The 19,067-nt window shown below is 46.3% G+C and overlaps 1 protein-coding gene across 2 annotated transcripts in view; it reads right to left on the minus strand.

The window, feature by feature from the left end:
* LOC140389510 (eukaryotic translation initiation factor 5A-1-like) overlaps positions 1 to 19,067 on the minus strand; it is a 37,576-nt gene that overhangs the window by 6,234 nt on the left and 12,275 nt on the right. For both annotated transcript variants that reach the window (XM_072473659.1, XM_072473658.1), the window contains exons 2-4: positions 10,651 to 10,839; positions 4,940 to 5,044; positions 1,278 to 1,409 (exon numbers count right to left, since the gene is read on the minus strand). In XM_072473659.1, the coding sequence (XP_072329760.1) occupies positions 1,278 to 1,409; positions 4,940 to 5,044; positions 10,651 to 10,815 (402 nt within the window). In that variant the 5' untranslated portion in view covers positions 10,816 to 10,839. The remainder of the gene's footprint in view (positions 1 to 1,277; positions 1,410 to 4,939; positions 5,045 to 10,650; positions 10,840 to 19,067) is intronic.

Consider the following 19,067-nt stretch of genomic DNA (forward strand, 5'->3'; position numbering starts at 1 on the left):
ATAGAACAATACAGCGCAGTACAGGCCCTTCGGCCCACGATGTTGCACCGAAACAAAAGCCATCTAACCTACACTATGCCATTATCATTCATATGTTTATCCAATAAACTTTTAATTGGATGAGAATTTAGGAGGCATGGTTAGTAAGTTTGTAGATGACACCAAGATTGGTGGCATAGTGGACAAAGAAGAAGGTTATCTAGGATTACAACGGGATCTTGATCAATTGGGCCAGTGGGCCGATGAATGGCAGGTGGAGTTTAATTCAGATAAATCAGAAGTGATGCATTTTGGTAAACCGAATCGGAGCAGGACCTACTCAGTTAATGGTAATGTGTTGGGGAGAGTTACAGAACCAAGAGATCTCAGAGTACAGGTTCATAGCTCCTTGAAAATGGAGTCAAAGGCGGGCAGGGAGGTGAAGACGACATTCGGCATACTTGGTTTCATTGGTCAGAACATTGAATACAGAAGTTGGGACGTCTTGCTGAAGTTGTACAAGATATTAGTACGGCCACACTTGGAATACAGTGTACAGTTCTGGTCACCCTATTTCACAGTAACTTCATTGCAGCGTTAATGTAAGCCTACTTGTGACAATACAGATTACTGTTATAGAAAGGATATTATTAAACTAGAAAGAGTGCAGGAAAGTGGTTTACTAGGATGCAACCAGGACTTGATGGTCTGAGTTATAAGAGAGGCTAGATATAATGGGACTTTATCCCCTGGAACGGAGGAGGCTTATGGTTGATCTTATAGAGGTCTATAAAATAATGAGGGGCATAGATAAGGTAGATAAGTCAGCATCCTTTCCCAAAGGTAGGGGTATCTAAAACTATAGGGCATAGGTTTAAGGTGAGAGGGACGAGATACAAAAGGGTCCAGACGGGCAATGTTTTCCACACAGAGGGTGGCGAGTGTCTGGAACGAGTTGCCAGAGGCAGTAGTAGAGGTGGGTACAATTTTGTCTTTTAAAAAGCATTTAAGACAGTTATATGGGCAAGATGGCTAGAGGGGGATATGGGACAAATGCAGGCTATTGGGACGAGCTTAGTGGTAAAAACTGGGCTGCATGGACAAGTTGGGCCGAAGAGCCTCTTTCCATGCTGTAAACATCTATGGCTCTAAGTGAAGAAAACTGGTGACTTCTCATTCTGCATTCATTATTATTTTGATAAATGCCACTCATGACTTTATGAAAGACTAGAGGCAAGTGTGGTTTTTACTGTCCCTGCTCAAAAATGATCATGGAAATACACATCAGTTCTTCTTACTACTAGATCTTCGCCAGCATCATATTTCTGTAGTATTTCCTTTCCCAGATCAGTTTCTGCTAGCTTCAGGTCCTCACGCACTTCACCGCCATCTGTCATCAGAGAGAGGTAGCCATCCGTAATTCCAATCAACTAGAGAAAAGAAAATGCAATTCAATGCAAAGTTCCGAGAAAAATCTATCGACTTCATTGATAACTGCACGGTACAGACTTTTATTTAATTGCACCCGTACGTAAAGGCATTACTTAGGAGGCAGAAGCAGTATTATCGCTGGACTAGTAACCCAGAGACCAAGAGGCATGCTCTGGGGGCACGGGTTCGAATCCCACCGTGGCAGATGGTGAAATTTGAATTCAATAACAAATCTGGAATTAAAAGTATAAAGATTACTGTGAAACCACTTTGTCGATTGTCGTTAAAAACCCACCTGGGTCACTAATGTTCTTTAGGGAAGGAAATCTGCCGTCCTTACCCAGTCTGACCTACATGTGACTCCAGACCCACAGCAACGTGGCTGACTTTTAAATGCCCTTAGGGATGGCAATAAATGCTGGCCCAGCCAGGGACGCCCACCCCTGTGAACGAATAAAAAAAAACACAGGGGAGCAGGGGGGGTCAACCCTAAGGGAGCTGCTATTGACATTGTGAATCACAATAACGGATGTTTTTCGGCTGGTTTTCTGCTGTTGATTGGACGGGTGTGTGGCTCCACACTTTACTGTCACAATGATCATTAATTAGTCCTCGTCAAAAATGTTTAACTATAACCCTCTTAACATCTGTAACATATACTCTTTTACTGCCCTAATCAGGTTAACTGCACATGGTTCCCAGTAACTAGAAATGTACAGCAGTCTCCCCTGCAATTCAGTTCACTCTCCCCCTGTAATCTGAAAAGTTAATTGTGAAACCTCATTTTCAAACCTATTCTAGAACGAGTTAAGATCTTGGGATTCAGTCAACATATCAATTTGATGGATTTCATTCATCTATATCCGACTTTTCCTCATTGTTTTATTAAATAAAAACACTTGAGCCTTTTGGGAGCTTGTAATCCATTTAGCAACTGCCATTTTACTCATTAATTACCATTCGGGAAAAGGAACCAAAGCCAACCTGGTGCTGCACCAGAATCACTTCTGGAAAAACGGATTGAAGAATCTGGAGTTTGTCACGTTCTCAACAGCTAGGAAACAGTGAATTATAGTCGTGCCTTTTGGAATAATGTGTCGATACTGAAGCCAGGACTGGGGTTAGTGTCACTCACACACTTGCACCCTGCTCACATTCCACATACCTGAATACTGATGGACAACACGTAGCCTACAGCAAGAACTCAACAAGTTCAGCGCTGAAATAATCTCCACCCATCACCTGGTAACAGAGACGGAAGGATGATATTTGGAAATGTTGCTCACCGAGTGCTGTGGCTGCTTCATAAGCGGGTAGAAAAATGTTCAGTTTAATATTTCCCCCCCGAAAACTGTAACTGAATTTCTATCGTTGCGTAACACAGCCCCCTTGCTGGTAAGAAAATCCAAGATTCCATTAGCCTCTTTAATCGCTTATTGAACCTGCCCACCAGTCTAAGTGTGCGCGCCGTGGAATTGTTTGTCTCATTGAAGTTTGCCATGTTACTGAAAAGGTCGGAAAGGACTGCCCTAGAGCACAGGTAAACAAACAACATGCATACACCCACTTACCACACAACTCATTGATGAGGATTACAACCTTTCTTCTGCTCAACAAAAGAGGCCAAGTCCAATTTTGTTGCCCCGCTGCTGCCCAGAATGAGGTGAGCAAGCTGCAAACTCAATTTGAATACAAGAATGTTCAGAGCATTGAACCATCTAAAATTCAATCATCACAACGCACTCTTTCCCACCCCCAAAGTAAATCCAGCCTGCCTCAGGATTTGATGTCTGCGATGGATGGAATGTTTCTCTGTATTTCCACAATTTAACAGTTTGGGTCGCTATCCCGCCAGACGATCTGAATTGCTTTCCACTGGCCAGGCCAAACCAGCAGCTAAGAATTACATGTGCAAGAAACAGTAAAACATCACCCCATACGGGATATTTCAAGCAAGACTGTGCAATTCCACAAAACTAGAAAAATACAACAGTTGAAACATCACCCAGTGCAGTAATCGCAGCCGTTGTACACAGCAACTCAAGTTCATACCATAATACAGCATCTCCTTCTCAATGGTTGACCCAGTTCACCTCCTACATGTGAAAAATCAGTTTACAATTTAATTACCAAATTGCAAATGACTCAATTCCCAGCCTGTCTCATTCTCTACTGTACATTTTCTACCATTCAGCCCATTGAATTTGTGTTGAAAAAAAAAGAGTATCCTTCCTAATTCTACTTTCCAGCTCTTGGTTCATAACCCTGTACATTACAGCAACTTAAGTGCATCTTTGTTTTAAATGCAGAGAGTTGGGTCTTTACCATCCCTCAGCCAGTGAGTTCCAGGCCCCATCACCACCTGGGCGAAAGCATTCTTAACTCCCCTCTAATTCTTCTGACTTGCCCTTTAAATCTGTGTCCCCGGTTTCTGACTTCCCTGCTAAAGGAAATAGATCCTTCTTTTCCACACAATTTAGACAACTCAATTGTATACGTCAATTAAATCCTCCCAATCTCCTCTGCTGCAAAGGAAAGGGCAGCACGGTAGCATTGTGGATAGCACAATTGCTTCACAGCTCCAGGATCCCAGGTTCGATTCTGGCTTGGGTCACTGTCTGTGCGGAGTCTGCACATCCTCCCCGTGTCTGCGTGGGTTTCCTCCGGGTGCTCCGGTTTCCTCCCACAGTCCAAAGATGTGCAGGTTAGGTGGATTGGCCATGATAAATTGCCCTTAGTGTCCAAAATTGCCCTTAGTGTTGGATGGGGTTACTGGGTTATGGGAATAGGGTGGAGGTGTTGATCTTGGGTAGGGTGCTCTTTCCAAGAGCCGGTGCAGACTCGATGGGCCGAATGGCCTCCTTCTGCACTGTAAATTCTATGATAATCTATGAAACAACCTCAGCCATTCCAAACATTCCTATAAGATGTAGGAGCAGAAGGCCATTTGGCCCAAAGCTAAAATTCTCCAATCCTGGTATTATCTTCATAAATGTCCTCTGTACCCTCTCCACTGTGACCACAGCCTTCTTGTAATGTGGAATGTAAATGTAAATCATCATCTCCTATAGGTAATAACATTTAAACAGAAAAAGCACATGAGCAAGAACAATTAACCATGGCTTAGTACAACTAGGCAGCAACCCATACACTGGTCTCCTTGGGAGACATTGGTATCAGAGGTGGCAGTCGCATAGTGCTGATGTCTCTGGACTAGTAATCCAGAGACCCAGGGTAATCCTCTGGGGACACAGGTTCGAACCCCCCCCCCCCCCCACCACGGCAGGTGGTGAAATCACCACTTCAATTTTTAAAAATCTGAAATTAAAAGTCTAACAATGAAACACATTGTTGATTGCTATAAAAACCTTCAGGGATGAAAATCTGCCATCCTTACCCTGTCTGGTCTGCCCATGACTCCAGTTCCACAGCAATTAGGAATGGATAATAAGTGCTGGCCCAGCCAGCGACAGCCACATCCCACAAACAAATAAAATAGCACATTTTTCAGTTAATTACAGCAGCTCACCTGATAATCGTTTCTCTTGACATTGGGGACATCAACATTGTGGGTAGAAGGGCAGATATCTTCATATTTCTTTGAAGTGAATATATCAATACCAACCATGTGAACCTGGGAAGAAATACAACAGGAAATACAGCATGTAACATTCGATGCTGTACCAATGTTACTTGGCACATTTAACATGCAAGGACATGCAAGCTGTATGTGACTCCATTCCCACACCAGTCTAATTTATTTATTTCCATACAATACACACACACAATCATGATCACTGTATTCACAACAATTGAGAGATTCAAATTCATCAGGCCTTCAGGATGTGTTTCTATGGGGGCGAGGTCACAAGCATCTGCTTGAAGGTGGAAACAGCCTAGCAAGTTACTCCACTGTTTCAAACCATCACCAGTGATCCAAGGTGATTAATCAATGACTCAGGGCTACTGGGGCAAGGCAATAGGTGCAGCCTTGCCTGTAAGATTCAGATAGTGAAAAACACATCAGTAAAACAAACTGATCACAAAACATACTTCAAATGAAGCTTTACCATTCAAATCTACGTTTAATACCTTTTAAGTTCCATTTTGCAACTCAGTGGGCCCCCAAGGATTGTTCACTTTAATTTGTCATGGTCAATCAGGAGAACACCACAAATATTTCAGATCAAAATGCAGTATTGGGCAGCACAGTGGTTAGCATTGCTGCCTCATGGCGCCGAGTACCAGGTTCAATCCCGGCACTGGGTCATTGTCTGTGTGGAGTTTGCACGTTCTCCCCGTGTTTGCGTTGGTTTCGCCCCCACAACGCTAAAAAAATGTGCAGGCTAGGTGAATTGGCCACGCTAAATTGCCCCTTAAATTGGAAAAAATGAATTGGGTACTCTAAATTTATTTTTGAAAAAATGCAGTGTTTAAACATTTCCAAGGTGTTCAGGGTAAGATCCTGGCATGGATAGAGGATTGGCTGACTGGCAGAAGGCAGAGAGTGGGGATAAAGGGGTCTTTTTCAGGATGGCAACCGGTGACTCGTGGTGTGGCTCAGGGGTCTGTGCTGGGACCACAACTTTTTACAATATACATTAATGATCTGGAAGAAGGTACTGAAGACACTGTTGCTAAGTTTGCAGATGATACAAAGATCCGTAGAGGGACAGGTAGCATTGAGGAAGCAAAGGGGCTGCAGAAGGACTTGAGACAAGCTAGGAGAGTGGGCAATGAAGTGGCAAATGAAATACAATGTGGAAAAGTGTGAGGTTATGCAGAAGCACAAAGGGACTTGGGAGTCCTTGTTCACGATTCTCTTAAGGTTTATGTGCAGGTTTAGTCAGCAGTTAAGAAGGCAAATGCAATGTTAGCATTCATGTCAAGAGGGCTAGAATACAAGACCAGGGAAGTACTTCAGATGCTGTATAAGGCTCTGGTCAGACCCCATTTGGAGTATTGTGAGCAGTTTTGGGCCCCATATCTAAGGAAGGATGTGCTGGCCTTGGAAAGGGATCCAGAGGAGGTTCACAAAAATGATCCCTGGAATTAAGAACTTGTCGTATGAGGTACGTTTGAGGACTCTGGGTCTGTACTCGTTGGGAGTTTAGAAGGATGAGAGGGGATCTTATTGAAACGTACAAGATACATCAGAACATAAGAACTAGGAGCAGGAGTAGGCCACCTGGCACCTCAAGCCTGCTCCGCCATTCAATGAGATCATGGCTGATCTTTTGTGGACTCAGCTCCACTTTCCGCCCCAATACCATAACCCTTAATCCCTTTATTCTTCAAAAACTATCTATATTTATCTTAAAAACATTTAATGAAGGAGCCTCTACTGCTTTACTGCACAAGGAATTCCATAGATTCACAATCCTTTGGGTGAAGAAGTTCCTCCTAAACTCAATCCTAAATCTACTTCCCGTATCTTGAGGCTATGCCCCCTAGTTCTGCTTTCACCCGCCAGCGGAAACAACCTCCCCGCATCTATCCTATCTATGCCCTTCATAATTTTATGTTTCTAGAAGATGCCCCCTCATCCTTCTAAATTCCAACGAGTACAGTCCCAGTCCACTCAACCTCTCCTCGTAATCCAACCCCTTCAGCTCTGGGATTAACCTAGTGAATTTCCTCTGCACACCCTCCAGTGCCAGTACCTCCTTTCTCAAGTAAGGAGACCAAAACTGAACACAATACTCCAGGTGTGGCCTCACTAACACCTTATACAATTGCAGCAGCACCTCCCTAGTCTTAAACTCCATCCCTCTAGCAATGAAGGACAAAACTCCATTTGCCTTCTTAATCACCTGTTGCACTTGAAAACCAACTTTTTGCGACTCATGCACTAGCACACACCCAGGTCTCTCTGCACAGCAGCATGTTTTAATATTTTATCATTTAAATAATAATCCCTTTTGCTGTTATTCCTACCAAAATGGATTACCTCACATTTGTCAACATTGTATTCCTTACCCTAGCCCATTCACTTAACCTATCCAAATCCCTCTGCAGACTTTCAGTATCCTCTGCACTTTTTGCTTTCCCACTAATCTTAGTGTCGTCTGCAAACTTGGACACATTGTCCTTGGTCCCCAACTCCTAATCATCCATGTAAATTGTGAACTGTGGGCCCAACACTGATCCCTGAGGGACACCACTAGCTACGGATTGCCAACCAGAGAAACACCCATTAATCCCCACTCTTTGCTTTCTATTAATTAACCAATCCTCTATCCATGCTACTACTTTACCCTTAATGTCATGCATCTTTATCTTATGCAGCAACCTTTTGTGTGGCACCTTGTCAAAGGCTTTCTGGAAATCCAGATATATCACATCCATTGGCTCCCCGTTATCTACCGCACTGGTAATGTCCTCAAAAAATTCCACTCAATTAGTTAGGCGCGACCTGCCCTTTATGAACCCCTGCTGCGTTTGCCCAATGGGACAATTTCCATCCAGATGCCTCGCTATTTCTTCCTTGATGATAGATTCCAGCATCTTCCCTGCTACCGAAGTTAAGCTCACTGGCCTATAATTACCCGCTTTCTGCCTACCTCCTTTGTTAAACAGTGGTGTCACGTTTGCTCATTTCCAATCCGCCAGGACCACCTCAGAGTCTAGAGAATTTTAAAAAAATTATCACTAATGCATTTGCAATTTCCCTAGCCATCTTTTAGCATTCTGGGATGCATCCATCAGGGCCAGGAGACTTGACTACCTTTAGCCCCATTAGCTTGCCCATCACTACCTCCTTAGTGATAACAATCCTCTCAAGGTCCTCACCAATCATAGCCTCATTTCTATCAGTCACTGGCATGTTATTTGTGTCTTCCACTGTGAAGACCGACCCAAAAAACCTGTTCAGTTCCTCAGCCATTTCCTCATCTCCCATTATTAAATCTCTTATCCTCTAAAGGACCAATATTTACCTTAGCCACTCTTTTTTGTTTTATATATTTGTAGAAACTTTTACTATCTGTTGTTATATTCTGATCAAGTTTACTCTCATAATCTATCTTACTCTTTATAGCTTTTTTAGTAGCTTTCTGTTGCCCCCTAAAGATTTACCAGTCCTCTAGTCTCCCACTAATCTTTACCACTTTGTATGCTTTTTCCTTCAATTTGATACTCTCCCTTATTTCCTTAGATATCCACGGTCGATTTTCCCCTCTTTCTACCGTCCTTCCTTTTTGTTGGTATAAACCTTTGCTGAGCACTGTGAAAAATCGCTTGGAAGGTTCTCCACTGTTCCTCAACTGTTTCACCATAAAGTCTTTGCTCCCAGTCCACTTTAGCTAGTTCTTCTCTCATCCCATTGTAATCGCCTTTGTGTAAGCACAAAACACTAGTGTTTGATTTTACCTTCTCACCCTCCATCTGTATTTTAAATTCCACCATATTGTGATCGCTCCTTCCGAGAGGATCCTAACTATGAGATCATGAATCAATCCTGTCTCATTACACAGGACCAGATCTAGGACTGCTTATTCCCTTGTAGGTTCCATTACATACTGTTCCAGGAAACTGTCGCGGATACATTCTATAAACTCCTCCTCAAGGCTGCCTTGACCGACCTGGTTAAACCAATCGACATGTAGATTAAAATCCCCCATGATAACTGCTGTACCATTTCTAGATGCATCCGTTATTTCTTTGTTTATTGCCTGCCCCACCATAATGTTACTATTTGGTGGCCTATAGACTACTCCTATCAGTGACTTTTTCACCTGACTATTCCTGATTTCCACCCAAATGGATTCAACCTTATCCTTCATAGCACCGATGTCATCCCTTACTATTGCCCGGATGTCATCCTTAAATAACAGAGCTACACCACCTCCCTTACCATCCACTCTGTCCTTCCGAATAGTTTGATACCCTCGGATATTTAACTCCCAGTCGTGACCATCCTTTAACCATGTTTCAGTAATGGCCACTAAATCATAGTCATTCACGATGATGTGTGCCATCAACTCATTTACCTTATTCCGAATACTACGAGCATTCAGGTAAAGTACACTTATGTTGGCTTTTTTACCTCCGTTTTGAATCTTAACACCACCATCAGTAACCTCTCCCAAGTTATATTTCCTCTTAACTTTTCTCCTAATTTTCCTTGTCGTTGAACCCATATCTTCATGTAACAACCCTCCGCGTCGCTTACCATTAATGTTTTTACTTGTTTTATTCCTTTTAGTATTACTGGGCCTATTCACTGAGCTCCCCTCAGTCACTGTACCTTGTACTGTCACCCTTTTTGATTTTTTGACTATGGCTTCTCTGCCTTACACTTTCCCCCTTACTTGTTTCTGTCCCTGTTTTACTACCTTCCAACTTCCTGCATCGGTTCCCATCCCCCTGCCACATTAGTTTAAACCCTCCCCAACAGCTCTAGCATACTGCGAGGCCTGGATAGAGTGAATGTGGAGAGGATGTTTCCACTTGTAGGAAAATCTAGAACCAGAGGACACCATCTCAGATTAAAGGGACGATCCTTTAAAACAGAGATGAGGAGGAATTTTTTCAGCCAGAGGGTGGTGAATCGGTGGAACTCTTGCCGCAGAAGGCTGTGGAGGACAAATCACTGAGTGTCTTTAAGACAGAGAGATAGGCTCTTGCTTAATAAGGGGATCAGGGGTTATGGGGAGAAGGCAGGAGAATGGGGATGAGAAAATATCAGCCATGATTGAATGGCGGGGCAGACTCGATGGGCCAAGTGACATAATTCTGCTCCTACGTCTTATGGTCTCAGCCATTTAAACTATTATACCGGAATTATTCTTGTCAAATCCAAGTGAGTTTTTTCGGTCTTTGCAGAGCGAAGTACTTGAAAAACACAACAAAAACCCCTTTCTGATGGGTCAACATGCCCAACCACGGGTCACTGCAGAGCAGATTTAGTTCCTGAGGTTAACAGTGGGTTAACAATTCTCCAGGTTAGATAGGAAAAAACAAAGCCCGTTATCCAAAGACCCTGATCTTCAAAAACACATCTCTGAAAGAACATCAGGCAAAGCAATGCTGTTCCTCCAATTAATGAGACAGCCATGCCACTCAAATTTACTTTCACACTGAAAGACCATTTGAGGGCGGTACCTTAAAACTAGCAAAGTGTGCAGATTCATAGAAAAGGGGAGACAAGATGGAGAGGGGAAAAGTCAACACGAATATTAATATTCAAATTCTGCTAACTGGATTACAGTATTCAGGACACTGAAGATGACTACACACCTTGGCATGCCCATGCTTGCCAGTCTTAGATGTCGACATTTCAACAATCTTGCAGGGGCGCCCTTTCAGAACCACAAATCCATTTTTGCGCAAAGAGGAACATTGTGTTGGGAAGGTGGCAGATGCCCCAGCATCTCCGGTCTGGAAATCTAGGTCGACATCCATGGTCCTTGCGTTTCAGTGGAGATACTGGAGGGGAAAGCTTTTTCATCAAACAATGGCAAAACAAAAATGCAAAGTATCACACTATGTAGCTTTTAAAACCTATCTCAACCAAAAAGGAAAAACCAGATGAGTTTCTGGTAACTCAGAGCTCCGCGGCTGTTGGATGAAACAAGTTCGACCAATTTGAAAACAAGATTGAATGAAACACTGCCTCATTTTCTCATCCGTCACCCGATTTTCAAGGCTAATTGGCAATGCCCCCACCAGTCCCACTGTGGCTTACTATCACCCTCGATGATGCAGTCACTCATTGTGCTTCTAGAATGGCACGGTAGCACAGTGGTTCGCACTGTTGCTTCACAGCGCCAGGGACCCAGGTTCGATTCCCGGCTTGGGTCACTGTCTGTGTGGGTCTGCACGTTCTTCCCGTGTCTGCGTGGGTTTCCTCCGGGTGCTCCGGTTTACTCCCACAAGTCCTGAAAGACGGGCTGTTTGGTCATTTGGACATTCTGAATTCTCCCTCGGTGTACCCGAACAGGTGCCGGAATGTGGCGACTAGGGGATTTTCACAGCAACTTCATTGCAGTGTTAATGCAAGCCTACTTGTGACAATAAAGAGTATTATATTATATAAGATCTATACTCACTAACTGTACCAAAAAAATACAGTGAAGTGGATTTATAACATCATACAGCAAAGATGGAGGACTCTGCCCCATTTCAGCACTGACATTTTTATATTCTACAACATCCAGTGGCACACAAGAGGTGGGACTGAAAATACAGACCATCTCAAATTAATATACTTGCTCAGATTGGAGGTGTCCCAGGAGGCCACTGTATTCCCAGTGGTCATGATTACTCAGTTCCGCACAACCTCAGAGGGACGTAGCCCTTTCACCAACCCGGCAACCCTCCTTCCACACAGACAATGGTCACAACACATTTACTCCCCTCCCCCCTTCCCGCCATCTCGCACAACGCTGCTTATTCACTCCTCCCTCCACAATGGACAGTTTATTTGCCGACCCTGATGTGAATTTTGCAGCCCCTCCCTGCAATGGATATTTTATTCATCACCCAGCCCCCCCCCAGAATGGACAGTTTACTCCCCTGGACTTGATTTACCCCATCCTCCCCCACGGAGTGTATTAACCACTCCTCTCTCCAAAATGGACAATTTGTTGACTCCATCCTCACTGCTTATGGATAGTGTATTTACCCCTCTCCTCACTGAGCGTGGATAGTGTATTTATCCCTCCTCACTGCGCATGGACAGTTTATTTACCCCTCCTCACTGCGCATGGACAGTTTATTTACCCCTCCTCACTGCGCACGGACAGTTTATTTACCCCTCCTCATTGCGCATGGACAGTTTATTTACCCCTCTTCACTCTGCAGGAACAGTTTATTTACCCCCTCCTCACTGCGCATGGAGTTTATTTACCCCGACTCACTGCGCATGGACAGTTTATTTACCCCCTCCTCACTGCGCATGGACAGTTTATTTACCCCGACTCACTGCGCATGGACAGTTTATTTACCCCTCCTCACTGCGCAGTTTATTTACCCCTCCTCACTGCGCAGTTTATTTACCCCTCCTCACTGCGCATGGACAGTTTATTTACCCCTCCTCACTGCGCATGGACAGTTTATTTACCCCTCTTCACTCTGCAGGAACAGTTTATTTACCCCCTCCTCACTGCGCATGGAGTTTATTTACCCCGACTCACTGCGCATGGACAGTTTATTTACCCCCTCCTCACTGCGCATGGATAGTTTATTTACCTCTCACTGCGCATGGACAGTTTATTTACCCCTCACTGCGCATGGACAGTTTATTTACCCCTCACTGCGCATGGACAGTTTATTTACCCCCTCCTCACTGCGCATGGATAGTTTATTTACCTCTCACTGCGCATGGACAGTTTATTTACCTCTCACTGCGCATGGACAGTTTATTTACCCCTCACTGCGCATGGACAGTTTATTTACCCCTCCTCACTGCGCATGGACAGTTTATTTACCCCATCTCACTGCGCATGGATAGTTTATTTACCCCTCCTCACTGCACAGTTTATTTACCTCCTCACTGCGCATGGACAGTTTATTTACCCCTCCTCACTGCGCATGGACAGTTTATTTTGCTCTCCTCACTGCGCATGGACAGTTTATTTACCCCTCCTCACTGCGCATGGATAGTTTATTTACCCCTCCTCACTGCGCATGGACAGTTTATTTTGCTCTCCTCACTGCGCATGGACAGTTTATTTTGCTCTCCTCACTTCACATGGACAGTTTTTTTGCCATCCTCTCCGACAATGAAGTTCCCTTCCATGGACATTTAATTTATTCCCTCCTCCCCCAGCCAGTTGTTACCCCTACTTCCCCCACAATACACAATTTGTCGATACGCCCTTCCCCCAATATGAACAGTTGAATCCCCATTCTCCCCCAACATGGTCAGTTGCCACCCCCTCCCACCACATGGACGATTGATTTCCCCACTAATGAAATGAAATGAAAATCGCTTATTGTCACAAGTAGGCTTCAATGAAGTTACTGTGAAAAGCCACTAATGGGCAGATAAACCACCTCTTCCCCCAGACAGCTGAGTCCCCGCTCCACAACATGGATAGTTGATTCCTTCCCACCCCCCCACATGGATAATAATCTTTATTATTGTCACAAGTAGGCTTACATTAAGAACAACAAAGAACAAAGGAAGTACAGCACAGGAACGGGCCCTTCGGCCCTCAAAGCCCGTGCCGACCATGCTGCCCGTCTAAACTAAAATCTTCTACACTTCCTGGGCCCGTATCCGTCTATTCCCATCCTATTCATGTATTTGTCAAGATGCCCCTTAAATGTCACTATCGTCCCTGCTTCCACCACCTCCTCCGGCAGCGAGTTCCAGGCACCCACTACCCGGTGTAAAAAAACGTGCCTCGTACATCTACTCTGAACCTTGCCCCTTAAACCTATGCCCCCTAGTAATTGACCCCTCTACCCTGGGGAAAAGCCTCCGACTATCCACTCCGTCTATGCCCCCCATAATTTTGTAGACCTCTATTAGGTCGTCCCTCGTTCCAGTGAGAACAAACAAGAGTTTATTCAAATGCTCCTCATAGCTAATGCCCTCCATACCAGGCAACATCCTGGTAAATCTCTTCTGCACCCTCTCTAAAGCCTCCACATCCTTCTGATAGTGTGGCGACCAGAATTGAACACTATACTCCAAGTGTGGCCTAACTAAGGTTCTAAACAGCTGCAACATGACTTGCCAATTCTTATACTCAATGTCCCGGCCAATGAAGGCAAGCATGCTATATGCCTTCTTGACTACCTTCTCCACCGGTGTTGCCCCTTTCAGTGACCTGTGGACCTGCACACCTAGAACTCGCTGACTGGCAATACTCTTTTGAGGGTTCCATCATTCACTGTATATTCCATACCTGCATTAGAACTTCCAAAATGCATTACCTCATATTTGTCTGGATTAACCTCCATCTGCCATCTCTCCGCCCAAGTCTCCAAACGATCTAAATCCTGATGTATCCTCTGACAGTCCTCATTGCTATCCACAATTCCACCAACCTTTGTGTCGTCTGCAAACTTACTAATCAGACCAGTTACATTTTCCTCCAAAACATTTATATATACTACGAACAACAACGGTCCCAGCACTGATCCCTGAGGAACACCACTAGTCACAGCCCTCCAATTAGAAAAGCACCCTTCCATTGCTACTCTCTACCTTCTATGATCTAGCCAGTTCTTTATCCACCTTGCCAGCTCACCCCTGATCCCGTGTGACTTCACGTTTTATACCAGTCTACGATGAGGGACCTTGTCAAAGGCCTTACTGAAGTCCATATAGACAACATCCACTGCCCTACCTGCATCAATCATCTTTGTGACCTCTTCGAAAAACTCTATGAGGTCAGTGAGACACGACCACTGACTCAAGGCTCACCGGCCTGTAGTTCCGTGGATTATCCTTGCTACCCTTCTTAAACAAAGGAACAACATTGGCTATTCTCCAGTCCTCCGGGACATCACCCGAAGAGTGAGGATCCAAAGATTTCTGTCAAGGCCTCAGCAATTTCCTCTCCAGCCTCCTTCAGTATTCAGGGGTAGATCCCATCAGGCCCTGGGAACTTATCTACTTTAATATTTTTCAAGACGCCCAACACCTCGTCTTTTTGGATCTAAATGTGGCCCAGGCTATCTACACACCCTTCTCCAGACTCAACATCCACCAATTCCTTCTCTTTGTTGAATACTGATGCAAAGTATTCATTTAGTACCTCGCCCATTTCCTCTGGCTCCACACATACGATTCTATCCTTCAGTGGGCAACCCTTTCCCTGGCTACCCTCTTGCTTTTTATGCATGTGTAAAAAGCCGTGGGATTTTCCTTAACCCTATTTACCAATGACTTTTCGTGACCTCTTTTAGCCCCCCTGACTCCTTGCTTAAGTTCCTTCCTACTTTCCTTATATTCTACACAGGCTCAGTCTGTTCCCAGACTTTTAGTCCTGACAAATGCCTCATTTTTCTTTTTGACGAGGCCTACAATATCTCTCATTATCCAAGTTCCTGAAATTTGCCGTATTTATCCTCCTTCCGCACAGGAACATGCCGGTCCTGAATTCCTTTCAACTGACATTTGAAAGTCTCCCACATGTCAGATGTTGATTTACCCTCAAACGTCCTCCCCCAACCTCGATTCTTCAGTTCCCGCCTAATATTGTTATAATTAGCCGTCCGCCAATTTAGCATTCACCCTCGGACCACTCTTATCCTTGTCCACCAGCACTTTAAATCTTACTGAATTGTGGTCACTGTTTCCGAAATGCTCCCCTACTGAAACTTCTACCACCTGGCCGGCCTCATTCCACAATACCAGGTCCAGTCAAGCCCCTTCCCTAGTTGGACTGTCTACATATTGTTTTAAGAAGCCCTCCTGGATGCTCCTTACAATCTCTGCCCCGTCCAGGCCCCTACCACTAAGTGAGTCCCAGTCAATATTGGGAAAGTTGAAGTCTCCCATCAAAACAACCCTGTTGTTTTTACTCGTTTCCAAAATCTGTCTCCCTATCTCCTCCTCTATCTCCCGCTGGCTGTTGGGAGGCCTGTAGCAAACCCCCAACATTGTGACTGCACCCTTCTTATTCCTGATCTCTACCCATATAGCCTCACTGCCCTCTGAGGTGACCTCCCGTAGTACAGCTATGATATTCTCCCTAACCAGTAGCGCAACTCCGCCACCCCTTTTACATCCCCCTCTATCCCACATGAAACATCTAAATCCTGGAACGTTTAGCTGTCAATCCTGTCCTTCCCTCAACCAGGTCTCTGTAATGGCAACAACATCATAGTTCCAAGTACTAATCCAAGCTCTAAGTTCATCTGCCTTACCCGTAATACTTCTTGCACTTCAGGCCACCAGACCCGCTGTTTACGGCAACATCTCCCTGCCTGTTCTTCCTCAGAGCCATACTGGCCTTATTCCCTCGTTTTCCCTCAATGCTTTCACCTTCTGACCTATTGCTCCGGTACCCACCCCCCCTGCAATGAAGTTACTGTGAAAATCCCCTAGTCGCCACTCTGGCGCCTGTTCGGGTACGAGAATTCAGAATGTTCAATTCACCTAACAGCACGCCATTCAGGATTTGTGGGAGGAAACCGGAGCACCCAGAGGAAACCCACACAGACAAGGGAGAATGTGCAGACTCCGCAGACAGTGATCCATGTCAGGAATCGAACCCGGGGCCCTGGCGCTGTGAAGCAACAGTGTTAACCCCTCATGGACAGTTGATCCCTACTCCCCCCACACATGGACAGGCGACCCCCACTGCCCCCCCCAGATGAATAGTTGACCCCCCCGCCACGGACAGTTGCCCCCCCTCCATTCCCACCTTAAGGACAGTTGATCCCTCCCTTCCTCACCCGCCACATGAACAGTTGATCGCCCTCACTCCCCTCTCCCATGGAGTTGACCCTCTCCTCACATGGACAGTTGACTACCCCTCGCCCACATGGACAGTTGACCCCCCTCCCTCCCACATGGACAATTTCCCCCCCCTCCCCCCCCACATAGACGATTTACCCCTTCCTCCTCCCACATGGGCAATTTACCCCCCCACAGGGGATTTTCACAGTAATTTCATTGCAGTGTTAATGTAAGGCTACTTGTGAAAATAAAGATTGCTAATATTAATTTACCCCCTTCCTCCTACCACATGGCCAATTTACTCCCTCCCTCACCACATGGATAATTTACCTCCCCCACATGGACAATTTGCCCCCTCCCCCACATGGACAATTTACACCCCCTCACCCCCAAATGGACAACTATCCCCTACCTCATGGACAATTTATCCTCCCCCCTCCCCCCCCAATATGGACAGTTTATCCTCCTCTCCCTCCCCACATGGACAGTTTAACCCCCCTCCCCTCCAGATGGGAGCACAGGCAGCAAGGTAGCACAGTTGCTTCACAGTTCGAGGGGTCCCAAGTTTGATTCCCGGCTTGGGTCACTGTCTGTGCGGAGCCTGCACGTTCTCCCCGTGTCTGCGTGGATTTTCTCCGGGTGCTCCGGTTTCCTCCCACAGTCCAAAGATGTGCACGTTAGGTGGATTGACCAAGCTAAATTGCCCATAGTGTCCAAAAAAGGTTAGGTGGGGTTACTGGGTGCAGACTCGGTATGCCGAATGGCCTCCTCCTGCACTGTAAATTCTATGGGCAATTCACTCCCTTCCCGCCCCCCCCACCATGGATAATTTACCCCCCCCTCCAGATGGACAATTTGCCCCCTCCCTCCTCATTGACAATTTATCTCCCCCCCCCCAACGTGGACAATTTACCCCCTCCCAGTGGACAATTTACCCCCCTCACCCCCCCACGTGGACAATTTACCCCCTCCCCCCTAACGTGGAGAAATTACCTCCTTCTCCCCACGTGGACAAATTGCCCCGCCCCCCACATGGACAATTTACACCCCCACCCCCACGTGGATAAATTACCCCCGTCTCCCCACATGGACAATTTACACCACCTCCGCCCCCCACGTGGACAATTTACCCACCCCAACGTGGACAATTTACCCCCTCCCCCCCGTGGACAATTTACCCCCCCGCACGTGGACAATTTAACCCCTCCCCCCACGTGGACAATTTACACCCTCCCCCCACGTGGACAATTACCCCCCCCTCACCCCCACGTGTACAATTTACCCGTCCAAGTGGGCAATTTAACCCCTCTCCCCCCCCCACGTGGACAATCCCCCCCCCCCTCACGTGGAAATTCTACCCCCCAAACGTGGACAATTTACCCGCCCCCCCCCCACGGTCAATTTACTCCCCCCCCCAAACGTGGTCAATTTACCCCCCTCCCCGCACATGTACAATTTACCCCCCTTCCCCCATGTGTACAATTTACCCCCCTCACCCCCATGTGGACAATTTACCCCCCCCCGTGGACAATTTACCCCCTCCCCCAACGTGGACAAATAACCCCCCCACCCCCCCGTGTACAATCTACCCCCTTCCCCCCACATGGAGAATTGACCCCTCCACATGGACAATATACCCCCCTCCCCCGCCACGTGGACAATTTACCCACCCTTCCCCCCCACGTGGACAATTTACCCACCCTCCCCCCCACGTGGACAATTTACCCCCCCCCGTGTACAATGTATCCACCCCCCCCCCCCCCCCCGTGTACAATTGACCCCCTACAGATGGACAATTTACCCCCCTCATGGACAATGTACATCCCTTCCCCCACAAGTGGCCAATTTATCCCCCCCCCCCCGTGGACAATTTACCCCCTCCCAACGTGGACAATTTACCCCCCTTCCCCCATGTGTACAATTTACCCCCCTCACCCCCATGTGGACAATTTACCCCCCCCCGTGGACAATTTACCCCCTCCCCCAACGTGGACAAATAACCCCCCCACCCCCACGTGTACAATCTACCCCCTTCCCCCCACATGGAGAATTGACCCCTCCACATGGACAATATACCCCCCTCCCCCGCCACGTGGACAATTTACCCACCCTTCCCCCCCACGTGGACAATTTACCCACCCTCCCCCCCACGTGGACAATTTACCCCCCCCCCCGTGTACAATGTATCCACCCCCCCCCCCGTGTACAATTGACCCCCTACAGATGGACAATTTACCCCCCTCATGGACAATGTACATCCCTTCCCCCACAAGTGGCCAATTTATCCCCCCCC

Source organism: Scyliorhinus torazame, chromosome 14 (assembly GCF_047496885.1).
Source record: "Scyliorhinus torazame isolate Kashiwa2021f chromosome 14, sScyTor2.1, whole genome shotgun sequence".
In the NCBI taxonomy this organism is placed as follows: Eukaryota; Metazoa; Chordata; class Chondrichthyes; order Carcharhiniformes; family Scyliorhinidae; genus Scyliorhinus; species Scyliorhinus torazame.